The 15,940-nt window shown below is 33.9% G+C and overlaps 2 protein-coding genes across 5 annotated transcripts; one reads left to right on the forward strand and one right to left on the reverse strand.

Moving 5' to 3' along the window:
- Nucleotides 1–144: 144 nt before the first annotated feature.
- LOC130945324 (uncharacterized) lies at nucleotides 145–849 on the reverse strand. The gene is made up of 2 exons (XM_057874057.1): nucleotides 578–849; nucleotides 145–406 (listed from the first exon to the last, which is right to left on the reverse strand). Exons 1-2 carry the CDS (start codon nucleotides 847–849, stop codon nucleotides 145–147), a joined length of 534 nt encoding a protein of 177 aa, XP_057730040.1.
- Nucleotides 850–7,975: 7,126 nt separating this feature from the next.
- LOC130945190 (uncharacterized) lies at nucleotides 7,976–11,244 on the forward strand. Of its 4 annotated transcripts, XM_057873904.1 has the most exons (6): nucleotides 7,976–8,299; nucleotides 8,434–8,516; nucleotides 8,602–9,138; nucleotides 9,426–9,792; nucleotides 10,482–10,563; nucleotides 10,897–11,244. In XM_057873904.1, the coding sequence occupies exons 3-6, from the start codon at nucleotides 8,670–8,672 to the stop codon at nucleotides 11,107–11,109; spliced, it is 1,131 nt and encodes a 376-aa protein (XP_057729887.1). In that variant the 5' UTR covers nucleotides 7,976–8,299; nucleotides 8,434–8,516; nucleotides 8,602–8,669; the 3' UTR covers nucleotides 11,110–11,244. The 4 variants fall into 4 exon arrangements, with proteins under 4 accessions (XP_057729887.1, XP_057729884.1, XP_057729885.1 ...); XM_057873901.1 differs by having other exon boundaries at nucleotides 7,976–8,516; XM_057873902.1 differs by having other exon boundaries at nucleotides 8,430–9,138.
- Nucleotides 11,245–15,940: the final 4,696 nt, after the last annotated feature.

The raw sequence follows: 15,940 nt of genomic DNA on the forward strand, positions 1-15,940 counted from the left end.
CTAATGTCCTTAAGGTCACTTATAGTTTACCTAAGGGCGGTCCTATGTGTTTTAAGCACTTGAATTAGTGCTTCTTCTTCCTATGGCTTTAATGTAGAGCTTATGATCACAGGATAGGTCTCTTCCTCTTCCAGAATGCGTATTTCAAGGAGGGGGTAATGGCTTAAGCTCAAGCTTAGGAGGTTTCTCATTTTCCTCAGAGGTTTCCAGAAGTTCCTCTGAGTTAGGCTGAGTATCATCAAGGATATCATCAAGCCTGTCCTTAAAGCTTTTGGCCATGTTGACTTCTTCCACCAGGGAATCAATGAAGTCAATGCTCAGGCATTCCTCAGGAATGTCTAGATGTTGCATAGCCTTCACATCATTCAGTACGAACTTCTCCTCATTGACTCTTAGGGTTACTTCCCTTTTTTCAACATCAATGAGGGTTTGTCTTGTAACTAGGAAGGGTCTTCCTAGGATAAAAGATGCACTCTTGTGCCCCTCTATGTCCAATACCACAAAGTCAGTGGAAAAGGCAAAGGGTCCAACCTTGACAATCATGTCCTCTATCACTCATGATGGTATCTTAATAGACCCATCAGCAAGTTGAAGGCACATGTAGGTTAGTTTGACTTCCTCATTCAAACAGAGCTTCTTTATTAGAGAAGCAGATATTAGGTTGATGCTTGCTCCAAGGTCACATAGAGCTGTCCTTGTATAAGCATCACCTAAAGTGCATGGTATCATAAACCTCCCAGGGTCTTTAAACTTCTCTGGTAAGCTGTTCTGAATGATTGCACTACATTTCTCAGTGAGGAGGACTGTTTGTGTCTCTCTCCAATCCTTCTTATGGCTTAGAATGTCCATAATGAACTTCGCATAAGAAGGTATCTATTCAAGAGATTCTGCCAAAGGGATCTTTATCTCTAGTGTTCTAAGATACTCTGCAAAGCGGGTAAACTGTTTATCCCTTTTCTCTTGACAGAGTTTTTAAAAAATTGGCATCTTAGCCTTGTACTCATCAACCTTTGTTGATGAAGGCCGAATACCATTTGAGTTGGAAGGGGGGTTACTAGCTTGTTTAGGAGGGTTATTATCAATCAATGACTGACCTCCCTTGCATGGGCGTTCAACGCCCCTGCTGCTATCCCCTTGGGCATTTGGACACCCAATCTCTCCCTTTTCTTGGTGTTCAACGCCAACAAGGTAACCTTCCTGGGCGTTTGAACGCTCATTCTCTGCCCTTTCCTGGCGTTCAACGCCAGAAGGGATACCTCTCTCGGCGTTGAAACGCCAAGAGTTATCTTGTGCAAAGACCTGGTTTTCTTCTATGGGCTTTTCGTTTTTATTATATTGAGGTTGGGTTTTAAAGTTTTCCCACTCCTCAATTGGATAGCCTAACATTCATCTGTTATCTGCTTAGATAACTGATGCCTGGTTTGACTCAACTGGGCTTCTATATTTCAGTTAGAAGCCTGAGTTTCTCTCAGAGCCTCTTGTAGTTCCAGCATTTGCTGGGTAAGGGCGTGCAGTTGCTGAGTCAATGGTCCATCCTGCTCTTGAGGGTTAGGCTCAGCAGCTACTGTCTTAACCTCTTCTTTTATAGAGGTCTTAGGAGATGAATATAGATGCTGATTAGTGGCAACTGTCTCAATAAGCTCTTGAGCCTCTCCTATGGTCTTTCTCATGTGTATGGAACCACCAGGAGAGTGATCCAAAGACATTTTGTCCATGTCTGAAAGACCATAGTAGAAGATGTCTAGCTGTACCCATTCTGAAAATATTTCAGTGGGACATTTTCTTAACATCCTCTTATACCCCCCCTAGGCATCATAAAGAGATTCACTATCTCCTTTTTGAATCCTTGGATGTCCAGTCTCAGCTGGATCATCTTTCAAAGGGGAAAGTGATGATTTAAAAACTTGTCCACTAACTGTTTCCAAGTTTTTAAACTATCTTTAGGTTGGTTATCCAGCCACCTTTTTGCTTGATCTTTTAAAGCAAAAGGGAAGAGCAATAACCTGTAGACCTCTTGGTCTACTCCCTCACTGTGTAGTGTGTCAGCAATTCTTAAGAAATCTGCAAGGAATTCTGTAGGTTTTTTCTGAGGAAGCCCAGAATACTAGCAATTCTGCTACAACAGAGTAATAAGTTGAGGGTTTAATTCAAAACTACTAGCTCTGATTTGAGGTATGCTGATACGTCTTCCATAGAAGTCAGCAGTGGGAGTTGTATAAGATCCCAGAGTTCTCTTGAACTTTTCATTCCCACTTTGGTTCATGATTAAGAAAGGTAGAAGATGAAGAAGAAAGAAGATAGAAGGGGTAGAAGAAGATATAGAAGTAAAAGAGGTAAATAAAAATTAAAATATTTTTGTTTTTATTTTATTTATTTTATTAAACCAAAATTACAATTAATTAATTAAAAGGAATTTAAAATTTAATTATTAAATTTCGAAAATAGAAGAGAGAGAAGAAGAAAAGAATTTTCGAAAATTAAGAGGAGAAGATAGTTAGTTAGGTGGTTTTGAAAAAGAAGAGAAAGAAGAAGGAGAGATATTTTTTCAAAAATTATGTAGGAAAGAGTTAGTTAGGTGGTTTTGAAAAAGATGAGAGAGAAATATGAGAAGTATTTTCGAAAATTAAGGAGAAAGGAGTTAGTTAGGAAGTTTTGAAAAAGATAAGAGAGAGAAGATAAGATATTAATTAAGAAAAGATTTAAAATAAAAATAAAAGATAAGATAAGAAAAAGATTTGAAATCAAAATTTGAAATTAGAAAAAGATAAGATAGAAATTCAAAAGATTTGAAAAAGATTGAATTTTAAAATTAGAAGTTAGAAAAGATAAGATAAGAAACTAAAAAGATAAGATTTTGAAATTTGATTTTGAAAAAGATTTAATTTTAAAGTTTGAAATTTGAAAAAAGATAAGATAAGATTTTTAAATTTTGAAAAAGATATGATAAAATTTTGAAAAAGATATGATTTTTATTTAAAAAAATTTTGATTTTTGAAAACTTGACAACTAAGATATGATAAGATAGAATTTTAAAATTGAAATCTGAATTTGTATTACAGGTATGCTACACATACAAGCCTTTTTGGCTTACAAGTCTTACAAGTTGGCACAAGCCCAACAAAACACACGCACATTACACTCTCACATTCAAGAGTAAATACACGCACATTATTCAACCACTTCATGTTTCCAAAACGCGCTACTCACCATTATGAACGACTCTTCTCCTTCTTCCTCGATGAAAACCACAACTATCATTTTTCTTCGCGTTTCTCCTCCTCTTCCTCTTCTTCCTTCTTCTTCTCCTCCTTCTTTGTGTTTCTCCTCTTTTTTCTTCGTGTGTTTCATCTTCATCATCGTGTTTCTCCTCCTTCTTCTTTTGAATGCAACATTATGTATTTTTTCTTCTTTGTTTGATTTTTTCCTCCCAAAAAGAATTATGAGAATATGAAATAAAAAGATGAAGACGAAGAAGCAGCAGAAGATGAGGAGGAGGAAGAGGAAGAGTTTTGGATTATGCAGAACTCATCAGAATAAAAATACACCCAAATATCTTCGTATTGCACCCAAATATCTTCATTTTACACCCAAATTTGCTACAGATACAACAATGAGTTATGTTACGTGTACACTAAAATCAGACATCAAAGTCAGCAAGGGCTGCAAAATACACCCAAAATACACCACAGAAGGGCTGCAAAATACACAAAAAATACACTATATTAAAACAAGCATAAACTATAGAATGCAAATACAACTATAAAACCATCATAAAAAATAACAAAAATCAGATTTATGAATCATAACTAAACAGAAACTAAAACAATTCAACTAAAAGAATAAGACAATTCACCTTCCGTCATATGAAAAGTCATAAACTGTAAATACACCCAAACTATTATAAAAATACACCTAAATATTCCTGATCTACACCCGAACGTCTGATATAAAATGAACAAGATTATATTAATTATAATCAGAACTAGTACATTAGATTCAATTTAAACAAGGAAGAATTAACATCAAATTTCACTGGCAAGGTTCACGCAATAGTTCATTTGACAATCTGAAGTTGAATTATCCATTATCTTCAAAAATGATTTCAGAGCTTGATGTCAAAATATAATAAAAATTGAGAATGACGAAGAAGGAGAACAGAGAGAGAAAAGCACGTAAACGAAGAAGGAGAAAAAGAAGGCAAGAAATTCGAAAAAGGAAACGGAATCGTTTCAAAAATTAAAAATCTGTTAGAGGCACGTGAAACGTATGTGCATAACAAACGCGTTTGAGCGTAGTATCAATTAGAGGACTTGTAAGACTTGTATAGAAAAATCACTTATATGTAGAGATTAATCCTTTTTATTATTAATTTCGAAAATTAAGGTAAAAATTAGTTAGAAAATATATATTTTTTATTTTTTTTAAATTTAATGAAGAGAGAGAAAAATAAGTTAAAGACACCAAACTTAAAATTTTTAGATCTAGTGCACACAATTTTCAAAAATTTGGAGGGAAAACACAATAGGATACCAAACTTAAAAATTTTAAAATCAAAACACAAACAAAACACAAGAACACTTTGAATGTTAACAAGAACGCAAGAACATAGAAAGAATACCAAACTTAAAATTTTTAGAAAACTAAAACACAATGTTCGAAAATTAAAGAAAACTAATAAGAAAAATTATTTTTGAAAAATTTTTAGAAAGAAAGACTCAAAAGAACATCAAAGTCCAAGAACATAAGGCAACGCTATAACCAATTTAGCAAAGAAAATAAAAATATTTTTGAAAAATCCTTTTAGAATTTTTGAAAAAATATAAGAGGAAAAATAAAAATAAAGGACTCAACACGAACACAAACTGAACAAATAAAAGAAAAATATTTTTAAAAAAGTTTTAGTGATTTTCGAAAAATTGAGAAGAAGAAGAAAATGAAAAACTAAAGGATTAAAATAAAATAAAATAAAATACCTGATCTAGGGAGCTAGACAATCCTTCAATTTGTCCAACCTCAACAATCCCTGGTAACGGCGCCAAAAACTTGGTGCGTGCGTATGCAATCCCCACACTTTCCGTATAGCAGCAGTACCAGCAAGTGTACGAGGTCGTCCAAGTAATACCTGAGCGAGTCAGGGTCGATCCTACAAGGATTGTGGCTTGAAGCAAGCTTATGGTTGTCTTGCATGTCTTAGTCAGGCGGAATCAGAAGGTTTATGTTTAGATGCAGTTTGATTGTGAAATTGAAAGGGATAAAATAATTGGATTAATTAATAAGAATTATATGCTGGGAATTGAGTTAAGAGTCAGAGTTGCCTTGTCTTTCTGAATCAACTCTGGTACTATTATCTTCTTTGCTTGTGAATGATCTTCTTCTATGGTAGCTAGGCTGTAAGTGATCAAAGCCATTGTCCGTGGTCATTGATCTCCTCTGCTACAGAATGAACGCCAGGGCCCCTGGTCATTCAATCCAATGGAGGGTGAAGCTCTTGTAGGCTATTCTCTTGGCGATCCTACTCAAAACGCCACGGACAAGGTCGAATCTTCCGGATCAGAGAACGCTGCTTCTTTGGAATCTAGTCTATACCACGGAGACCTTAATCTCCCCGGAGATTGACTGAACTGGTGTCTCGAGAAGTTCTCAACGAAATCGTGGATTAACCGAGAGATGTATAAACATAGCTATTGGCTCGTGCTTTTCTTCCAGGTACTCACACGAACCCAAGTAGACGCGGGTGTTTGTAGACGCGGGTGTTTGTCAGGCACGTTCATTTTAGTGTGATGAACAGAGCTAATTGATTAGATCATCTTGTTCATCACGATGAAGATCGAATATACATATTAGAGATAAGATCAGAAACGGATCGAAGAAGAAACAATAATACTTTTATTAATTCATATGACTCAATAGGGCTCCTTCCCTCAACCTAGGAGGTTTAGAAACTCATACTGAGGTAGAAGACAATGTAAAACGTGTATAATGAGAAAAAGTGATGATAGATCTCCGAATTACATAAATATAATCCCTTAAATACTAAACAGATAACTAGTAAGGGTAAAATAGTCTATTTAGTGCTAAAATCCACTTATGGGACCCACTTGGTGAGTGTTTGGGCTGAGTTTTGATGAGATCCACGTGCTATGAGTCTCCTTGGGTGTGGAACGCTGGCTAGGGGGTCCTCTCTGGGCCTTTGGACGATAGGCTCTGCTCTTTGAGCGTTGGACGTCTAGAAGGGGCAGGAAGACGCCAGTTTTAGGCCTTCTAATTCGAAGCAAAGTATAGACTATTATATATTGCTGGAAAGCTCTGGAAATCAGCTTTTCATAGCCATAAAAAGCGCTCCATTTGGACTTCTGTAACTCTAGAAAAGCTCTTCCGAATGCAGACAGGTCAGATCTAGACAACATCTACAATGCTTTCTCTATCTCTGAATCAGACTTCAGTTCCAACTCTTCAATTTCAGCAAAAAAATTACCTAAAATTGCCCAAAAACACAAAAATTTATAGTAAAATCCAAAAATGTAAATTTAACACTAAAACCTATAAAAACTTAATAAAAACTAAATAAAAATTATATGAAAATAATATAAAAAGTATATAAAATATCCGCTTATCAATGTTCTCTTTTTCTTTTCTTTTTTCCCCTCTCTCTCGGGTAAAACGGGCTTCAACTTTATCTCTCCAAGTAAAATAATTTCCTTCATCTAGCTTGATTGAAATCAGAATTTAGAAGCTGTACACCACCACTGCTCGGTTAGCAGTTGGATTTGGAGTTGCGCTTGTTGGTGTTGGATTTGCGGCATCAACCTAACTTGTATCGGTTCCGCCATTGATATCTCTGAAGCTCTGATACCATTAAAATAATGTCGGTGGCTCAGATATATGTAAGAGAGATTGAGAGTTTGAGAATAGATGAGAGAATTGGGATTAAAAATTATTATTTTAACTTCTACATTCTACATCTTTATAAGAATTTATATATACACTTGGACTTATAACTTGCTATACCAATAACCAGTAATAAGTAACTAATAATTCATCTAACAAACTCTAACTAACTACTAATTTCCTCTAATTACTTTTTGATCCTTCACATAGCGTGAAGGATGAAAGCCTCAAATTAAACAAAAAAAATTTGTAACCAACAACAAATCAATATTCATTTAAAAAAAAAATATTTTCAGTCCTTGACATTTGTTCATTCACCATTTTATTTACTGATTATTAATTAAAAATAAATTATTTTCTAGCAAAATGATTAAAACATATACAGATTGTTTCCTTTGAAAACTTCATCTCGTAAGCACATCTGCACACGGCACATCCTTAATGTAAATAAACTTTAGTTATTCTTTTCATTTTATAGTAGAACTATAAAGAAAAAAAAAAAGATAAGAATAATCAACATTCTCTTCATTATAGTTATTCTTGTGCACATGCATCAACTTACATTTTCAAAGTTTAAACAAATAAAAAAGGCCACGAGAATATTAGTATGAATGCTAAATTTCAACAGGTTGGGTGCTAAACAGAGGGAGAATGATTAGATAGCATTTTATCAGGATCGTGCCATGTAAATTTCCCTGAAAATGATTATAAAAATGAGAAAGCTAATTTAAATACAAATTCTGCTGAACAAAGTCAGAATGAAGCATGGCAGCACATGTGCACGCATCTACTTTGAAGTTGTTGAGAGAGACTTAAAATAATTAATTATGATTTTTATTTGGAGAGAAAAGGAATTTGAGTGTTGAGAGGGGCTATGCAGCAATTTTGGCGGGACGCATGCATGTAGTCCGTACTCGTCCTCAAGTCTAGTCTCCACTCGCCAGTAGGCGGTACCACCGCCACAGTCACTCAACTACCCAACGCGTTCGCACGAATCACGTGTATATATTAACTTTTCTTTTCTTTTTAATTTCTGGATTAAATTATTAAACCCTTTGGGGTTAGCATGAAAAGAAGGCCAGAGCAGCCTCTGAGCCAAGCAACAGGGCGCAGATAATTAACGGAAACAACTTCCACTTGCCTTTTAAAAATATTTATAGTCGTCTCTTTTTCTGAATCCAAGGCCATTAGCATTATTAATTATCATTAACAAAGGGTTGTGGTTAATGACAAATTCGAATCTCCTGTTCATGCAAGTACTCAAGTCTCTGTAGTAAAACTAAGGAGGAGGAATAATGATGCGTATCCAATGATGTGGAGTGGTGAAGATCCAAATCCAAACAAGCACACAGTGCGCAACAATTGGAACCTAAGCGAGTTTCGTCAGAAAAAGGATAACAAAGCCCACGAGGTACACCTCATTCTGTTTTCCTTTTTTTGTTCGAAATTAAAAAAAGGAAAAAAGAAGAAAGAAAAAGTTTAGGAACTCGGCATAACAGTGGCACATATTCACATCATTATTATTTCATTTGAAAACCAAGACAGCGATGTTTATGCTTATGCTTGCGACGCTGAAGACGAAAGCCTGGTGGATTCAGCTGCAAACTCTTTCTCACTAGCACTCAAAGGTATCATATACCAATCCAAAAGCCCCTTTTTGCGCCCCCTGATTTTTTAATCCCTAGGATTTTACTTTTCCTTTTATGGATAAAGAATGTCAAGATAGGAGATCAAGATTTGAAGCGTGATCAGCCTGGTGCATTGGATCTGGGGATTTTACAATGCAAAGCCAAAAGGGTTGGAGCTCTGGAAGAGTTACTCCAACTCCAAGGAAGAACATTGGCGGCGGAGCTATGCTGCCGTTTAATAATGGGAGAGGACTACCTTCAAAGTGGGAAGACGCTGAAAGATGGATTCTAAGCCCTGTTGGTAGAGATGGTGTTACTGGGAATTTGGTTTCACCACACCATAGGAGACCAAAGTCAAAGAGTGGTCCACTTGGTCCACCAGGTGTTGCTTATTATTCAATGTATTCTCCGGCAGTGCCTCTCTTTGGAGGAAGGCATTCCGCTAATTTGGCCGGGCCTTCTCCGTTTTCGCCAGCTGTAGCTTCATCTGATTCATTCACAAACCGCTCCGGTGGTGGCCATGGTGTTGTCGTTCTGCCCACCACAGAGCCTACTTTGCTCCGGTCCGCTAGTGTCCATGGATGTTCTGAAATGCAGAGTGAACCATCAGCGCCTGATCAAGGTTTGATTTCTATATAACTCATCCTAAAGGAACTGTAATTGCTCCGCTTCTGATTGATTCAATGATATTTGTATATTAGACCCTTGATATAATATTGTATGGATGGAACAGATGGTATCCAATGTGAGTTCATAAACAATTTCAGGAATAATTGGTCTTATTACAAGTAGATATGATGTATGATTATTTTCTAGTATGATTTTTTGTTTTTAAATGAATGGTATGATTATTAAACTATGCTTCAATGCATGTGATGTTGCATTATTGATGTTGGAACTAATTCACAGAGGATAAGCTTCATAGCTTCAAAGATGTGGGCACCGATGTATCTGGTGCTGTTTCAAGGAGGGACATGGCAACCCAGATGAGCCCACAGGGTAGCCAATGCTCCTCTCCCAATTTGAGTCAGCCTTCTTTCTCTACCTCCACTCTGTCTTCGTCGACCTTCACAGAATGGCGGAATGTTGCTTCCTCTAAAATGGATGTAAGGGATGTTCAGGTAGATGAACATGTCACCGCAACAAAGTGGTCCAAGAAACACAGGGCCTTATTTTCTGGCAGAGGCTCAGAAAATTTTGAAAGCAAGCAAAAGAAAGAAATTAGAAATCTAGCTTCAGCTTGGGATATTGCTGAAACGCCAAAAACTGCCTCTAAGTATGTCTACCATTGTTATTGTTATTATTGCATCAATTTACTTCAGTTATTCTCGTAAAATATTACCAAAGAAGAAAATGATTCAACTCAACTTTGCACCGTAAAATATGAAACTACTAAGTTTTGCAAAGAATTTGACATTAAACAGTGAAGTCATAAGTCTAACTTTTTAGGCCAAGTTTGGATAACCAACTTAATTAAGCTCCTTTTGATAAAATAATTTAAACAATAAATGACTCTATTAAAAGTAATTTATAAATAAGTTATTTTGTATTTAGATTTTTAACTCTAAAAGTGCTTATTTTATAGAAATGTGATGAAAAGTAGAAGTATGATGAGAGAAGTCATTTTTTTTAACTTCTCTATAAGCTCTTAAATAGCTTTTTAGAAAGTTGCAATTTGATTTTAAAAATTACACCCAACATTAATACTACTACTTTTCATAAGTCAAAAGTAAAAAAAAAAAAAAAGTTACTTCTAAAGTTTCCCAAACGCTCTCTTCCTATCTGATTATGCAAAACCACACACAAAATGAAATTTTCCTTCTTTGCTCATCATACATAATTCAAAGAAGGAAGTTTCAAAGTTTAAAAATTATATCGGAGGAAACTCCTAGACTCCTATAATTTGGTAGCAAAGAAATCTTTGTACAAACAGTTTCTAACTGCCACTTACTTTGATTTGTTCAGGGCTGAAAGGGAGGAAGCCAAAATCAATGCATGGGAGAACTTGCAAAAGGCAAAAGCTGAGACAGCAATACGGAAACTAGAGGTTATTTCCTAGCTACTTCTCTTTTTGGAGAATTCCGTAAAGGAATTGCTAGGAATATTTAGCAAAATAACTATTTTAAAATGTTTATTTATATTTTCCGTAGGGGCTCCTATTTTGGAATTATCCCTTATCGTTTTGCTTATTAGAAAGCCCTATTATATAATTATGATCATAGATTGTGTGGATTACATTATTGACGAAAAGATAAGTTCGTAAATGTAATAGTAAGTATTACTTTGTTGTACACAGAGCTAAAGATCTATGAAAACTCATATTGAAGTGAAAACGTTGAAGATAGTGATTATAAGTTATAACTTGTTGGTTCTGTTTCAGATGAAGCTAGAAAAGAAGAGAGCATACTCTATAGACAAGATTATGAACAAGCTTAAATTGGCACAGAAAAAGGCTGAGGAAATGAGAAGTTCAGTTATAAACATAGAGGCTGATGCTGATCAAGTTGTACGAACGTCTCGCAAGGCTAAATTATTTCTTAGAATCAGTCAGATGGGTTCATTGAGTGGTTGTTTCAACTGGCATGCCTCTTAAAGCATACTTCAAGTGTTTGAGTGATATATTGGGTATGTTCCTCTGTAATTTAGTACCGTTGCTGTTTGCAATCTATGAAACAACAAAATTCATGTAATATATTCATTTGTTAGTGAAAAATGGAGTTAAAAGTTTTGTATTTCTCTTTAAGGTGTCCATAGTCACACTCGATTTTTAAGCAATTTACTTTAAAATCTAAGCCTCAATTGCTCAGACCAGCCCCGGAGTAGGGATTCAGTGGTTAACCATATGTGACTGAATTGTAAAGTTAGTAGGCCACACTTTGAATAAGCTTCGTGTATATATGTTCTTTTCTCTTCTACATATACAATTTAAAAAATAACGCTATAGTCCTACAATTTTTTATACGACGAAGAAATTATTTTTCATATTTTAAATTGATTAAATTCGTCTTTCTATTTTAAACTATCAATCAAATTAGTCTATTTGTCAGTTGACAATTCAACTATTAGAAAGGATAAGAGAAAGTAATAGAGAAAATATTTGTATATATTCAAGTTGTGTAGAATGATACAATATAAAAAGATATTTATAGGTGCTAAGAGAATCGATATAATAAAGACTATAATAAATATTCAGATATACTAAATAATTCTAATGAATCCTAATTGATTCTAATATATTCTAACATCCCCCTCAAACTCAAGTGACAACTTATACAACGAAATAAAGAAAAAAAGGGATAAAACGGATGTAGATAGAACTAGAGGAAGGAAGCCTAGATAGAATTGCCGGCCATAAGAAAGTGCAGATAGAATTGCCACAAGAAAGCACATACCGAATTGCCACAAGGAAACGCAGAAGAAACACAAATAGAATTGCCGCAAGAAAATGCAGACGGAACTGCCACAAGGACATGTAGACGGAATTGCCACATGGAAAACGCAAACGAAACTGCTGCAAGGAAGCACAGATGAAATTGCAGCAACGAAAGTACAGACAAAACTACCGCAAGAAAAGTACAGATGAAACTACAAAAAAAAAGCGCAGATGAAATTGCCGCAACTAAAGTAGAGACGAAACTACCGCAAGAAAAACGTAGATGAAACTGCCGAAAAGATGACAAACTGTCCGAAAACGGCCAAAAAGGGTGGCAAATTGTGAAGAGATGGTAAAATGCCAGAGGATGACGAACTGGCGAAAGGTGACGAAAACTATATGATTTCGCCGTAAGAATATGTAAGAAAAAGATGACAATGATGTTTGATTCATTCGACTCGGAAAGATACAAGACGGAGAGGATAGGCTAGTCGGTGAGTTGAAAAAACATCAAAGAAGTGACAAAAGGCAAGGGAAAATGGAATAGAGGAAAAGTGTGAAAAATATAGTGATTTCACCAAAAGAAAAATAACCTATCATCTTCAAGGAAGATACCATAACTCTGATATCATATTAGAAAGGGTAAGAGAAAGCAGTAGAAAAAAAGTTTGTGTGTATTTAAGTTGTGTAGAATGATACAATATAAAAGGATATTTATAAGTGCTAAGAGAATCGATATAATAAAGACATAATATTTTATAATAAATATTCAGATATACTAAATAATTCTAATGAATGCTAATTAATCCTAATATATTCTAACATTTCCCTCAAACTCAAGTGACAACTTGAGTTTGAAACTTATTTAAAACAATGAAATAAAGAAAAAAACTGGATAAATTGATAAAATGGGTGCAGATAGAACTGGCAGAAGGAAGCGCAGATGAAATTGCCACAAGAGAAGCTCAGATGGAACTGCCACAAGGGAAGCGCAGACGAAACTGCCGCAAGGAAGCGTAGATGAAATTGCCGTAACAAAAGTACAGATGAAACTACCGCAAAAAAAATACAGACGAAACTGCCGAAAAAGAAGCACCGATGAAATTGCCGCAACGAAAGTACAGACGAAACTACCACAAGAAAAGCGTAGACGAAATTATCAAAAAGATGATGAACTGCCCAAAAACTGCAAAAAAAGATGGCAAACTGTGAAGAGATGGTAAAATACTAGAGGATGACAAACTGCCGAAAGGTGACGAAAACTATATTATTTCTCCATGAAAATCGGTAAGTAGCGGATAACAATGGTGTTGGATTCATTCGACTCGGAAAGACACAAGACGGAGAGAATATGTTAGTCGGTGAAAAAATATCAAAGAAGCGACAAAAGACAAGAAAAAATGGAACAGAAGAAAATTGTGAAAAATATGGTAATTTCACTAGAAAAAAATAACCAATCCTCTTCAAAAAGGATATCATGACTCTGATACCATATTAGAAAGGGTAAGAGAGAGTAGTAGAGAAAAGGTTTGTGTGTATTCAAGTTATGTAGAATGATACAATACAGAAGGATATTTATAAGTGTTAAGAGAATCAATATAATAAAGACATAATATTCTATAATAAATATTCGGGTTAAGTACGATTTTGGTCCCTAAGATATAGGTCGAAAATTTTTTTTCGTCCCCAATCTTTTTTTGTATATAAAATCGTCCATCAGGTTTAAAATCAAGTTTTAAAAATGTCCTTTTTACTTGAATATTAAAATTTTGTGTTAAATTATCCATAACAAAAAATATATAAAATAAAAAAATAAGAGAAAGAGAATGTTTCTACTCTTGCAAAGGAGAAGAGAAGAAGAAGAAAGAGGAAGGAAAAAGAAGAAGTTGTCCACGATCCACCTCTGCCTTTGCTTCCGCCGTCACTTCCGTATGATTTTGGTCCTTAAAATAAGAACGATTTTAAAATCAAGTTAAACCTTAGAGACAATTTTGTATGCAAAAAAAGGTTCGGGACGAAAAAATTTTTCGACCTATACCTTAAGATCTAAAATCATACTTAACCCTAAATATTTAGATATATTAAATAACTCTAATAAATACTAATTGATTCTAATATATTCTAACACCAACCTCGTTACGTAGACGATATCTGTCATGTGGTATATAATGGTAAACAAATGTGACACAAAAAGTGTTTCAGTCAATTTGGTCATTCTAATCAATTTGGTCCCTCCTTAAAGTGATTAATTTGATCATAGAATGAAAGTTGATAATCTAATTGTTATCTCTATTTTAGTAACAATTTGAATAATATTTTGTTTTATTAAATTTTAAATTTTTTAGTTAAAATATAAAATATTTATCCTCTTAACTAATTTTATATTTATAAATATTATACATCTATTTATGTTAAGTCGTGAAGGTTGAGAGGAGAAAGAGTCAAAATAAAGAGTTCATTATGACTTAAAAAATTTATATTTTAACCTAGTATACGAGAAGAAATAGTCAAAATAAAGAGTTTATTATGACTTAAAAAATCTATATTTTAACCTAATATATTGACAAGAGTCGAAAAAAATTTTTGAAACCTTTCAAATAAGCTTATAAGATGTAAATTGAGGGTTAGCATAAAATGGCAAACCAACTAATAATATAGTAACCGTGAAAGGTGTTTCGATAAAAGTGATAATCGAAAAAGTAGTATGAGATTGAAATTTGTGGATGAAACACTTAAAAAAATTTTAGAAAGGTAAGTGGAACAAAGATAAGCAGTCAAAAAATAAAGATAAATGATCACATTTAAAACATGTTTAAAAAGGTGATGTGATACTAATAAATAACTATTGCGAATTTAGGGGTGAAGAAGATTGACTTCCAAAAAAATAAACACTCCAAGACGTGAATAAATTTCTTAATCTTTAAGATTGGACATAATGTGGATCCAATACCTTGAAAATTAAGTTGAAACAAAATATAGAAAAACCTACTTGACAATTAAGTATTGAAAATTATGATAACGAAAACTGCCTATAAATAGAGGAAGCTAAAGCTTGAGAATGGACTTTTATTCTAAAACTCACAAAACACACAAATTCTAGAAAAGTTTTTAATTACAATAATGCAAAAGAAGAAAATGAAGTGCAAGTGTAGATGAGTATTAGAATTAGGAAAATTCTATGATGTTTACCCCAAAAATCAACCTATTAGGCTATTAATAGATGGCATACTAAGAGACTGTCACAGATGTGAGTTTAGAGGTCCTTTGGAACGCCGTTTATAGTTTCTTGATATGCCAATGAGCTATATTTTTCGTTAACCGTTAAATATAAATTAAAAACTAATATTTTAAAAAAATAAAATAATAAATTATATTATACAAATTATACCTTCTTAATGATATGAGTTTGGGTTACATTATAGAAATGATACATAATTATGTATTATTTTTGTAATGTAATTCAAATTCACATAATTGAGAGGGTATAATTTATATAATTTATTATTTTATTTTTGTAAAATATTAGTTTTTAATTTATATTTAACGGTTAACGAAAAAAACAATTCTTTGGTCTATCAAAAAACTATAAACGATATTCCAAAAGACCTCTAAATTAAGGGTGTGCATGGCCTGACCTAGTTCGAAGACTCGGCCAGACTCGAATATTTTAGGTGCTAATTTGGTATGACTTTACTGGATCTAGAGTTGGATAAGGGTCTCAAAAATAGACTCGGTCATTATTTTGGGTCAGGTTTGGGTCATAGCTCGAGTCACTCGAACTCGACTCGGTGGCTCAGTCATCATACATAATTAATATTTTGTATTATTAGTGATGGATGATGACTATTCTTATGTGGAATTTAAGTATTTTAAATCTTAATATTTTATGTTATTAGTTATTATAAGACTATAAGTTAATGTTTTATGTTTAAAATGCATAAGACTAACTAGACTAATGCATAATATTGTGTTATTTGTATTGATTTAAATATTTTGTATTATTAGACAATATTAGTATTGATTGTGGTTATGCTTTAATTTTAGAGAATGG

This window comes from Arachis stenosperma, chromosome 8 (genome assembly GCF_014773155.1).
Source record: "Arachis stenosperma cultivar V10309 chromosome 8, arast.V10309.gnm1.PFL2, whole genome shotgun sequence".
Classification (NCBI taxonomy): Eukaryota; Viridiplantae; Streptophyta; class Magnoliopsida; order Fabales; family Fabaceae; genus Arachis; species Arachis stenosperma.

Coding starts and splice junctions, on each gene's coding strand:
- LOC130945324 (XM_057874057.1), bottom strand. CDS start 849: ATGGACATTCTAAGCCATAAGAAGGATTGGAGAGAGACACAAACAGTC. Junction 407..577: donor TGCCTTCAACTTGCTGATGG/GTCTATTAAGAT, acceptor TGTTGAAAAAAG/GGAAGTAACCCTAAGAGTCA.
- LOC130945190 (XM_057873900.1), top strand. CDS start 8,670: ATGCAAAGCCAAAAGGGTTGGAGCTCTGGAAGAGTTACTCCAACTCCA. Junction 9,793..10,481: donor ACGCCAAAAACTGCCTCTAA/GTATGTCTACCA, acceptor TGATTTGTTCAG/GGCTGAAAGGGAGGAAGCCA. Junction 10,564..10,896: donor CAGCAATACGGAAACTAGAG/GTTATTTCCTAG, acceptor GTTCTGTTTCAG/ATGAAGCTAGAAAAGAAGAG.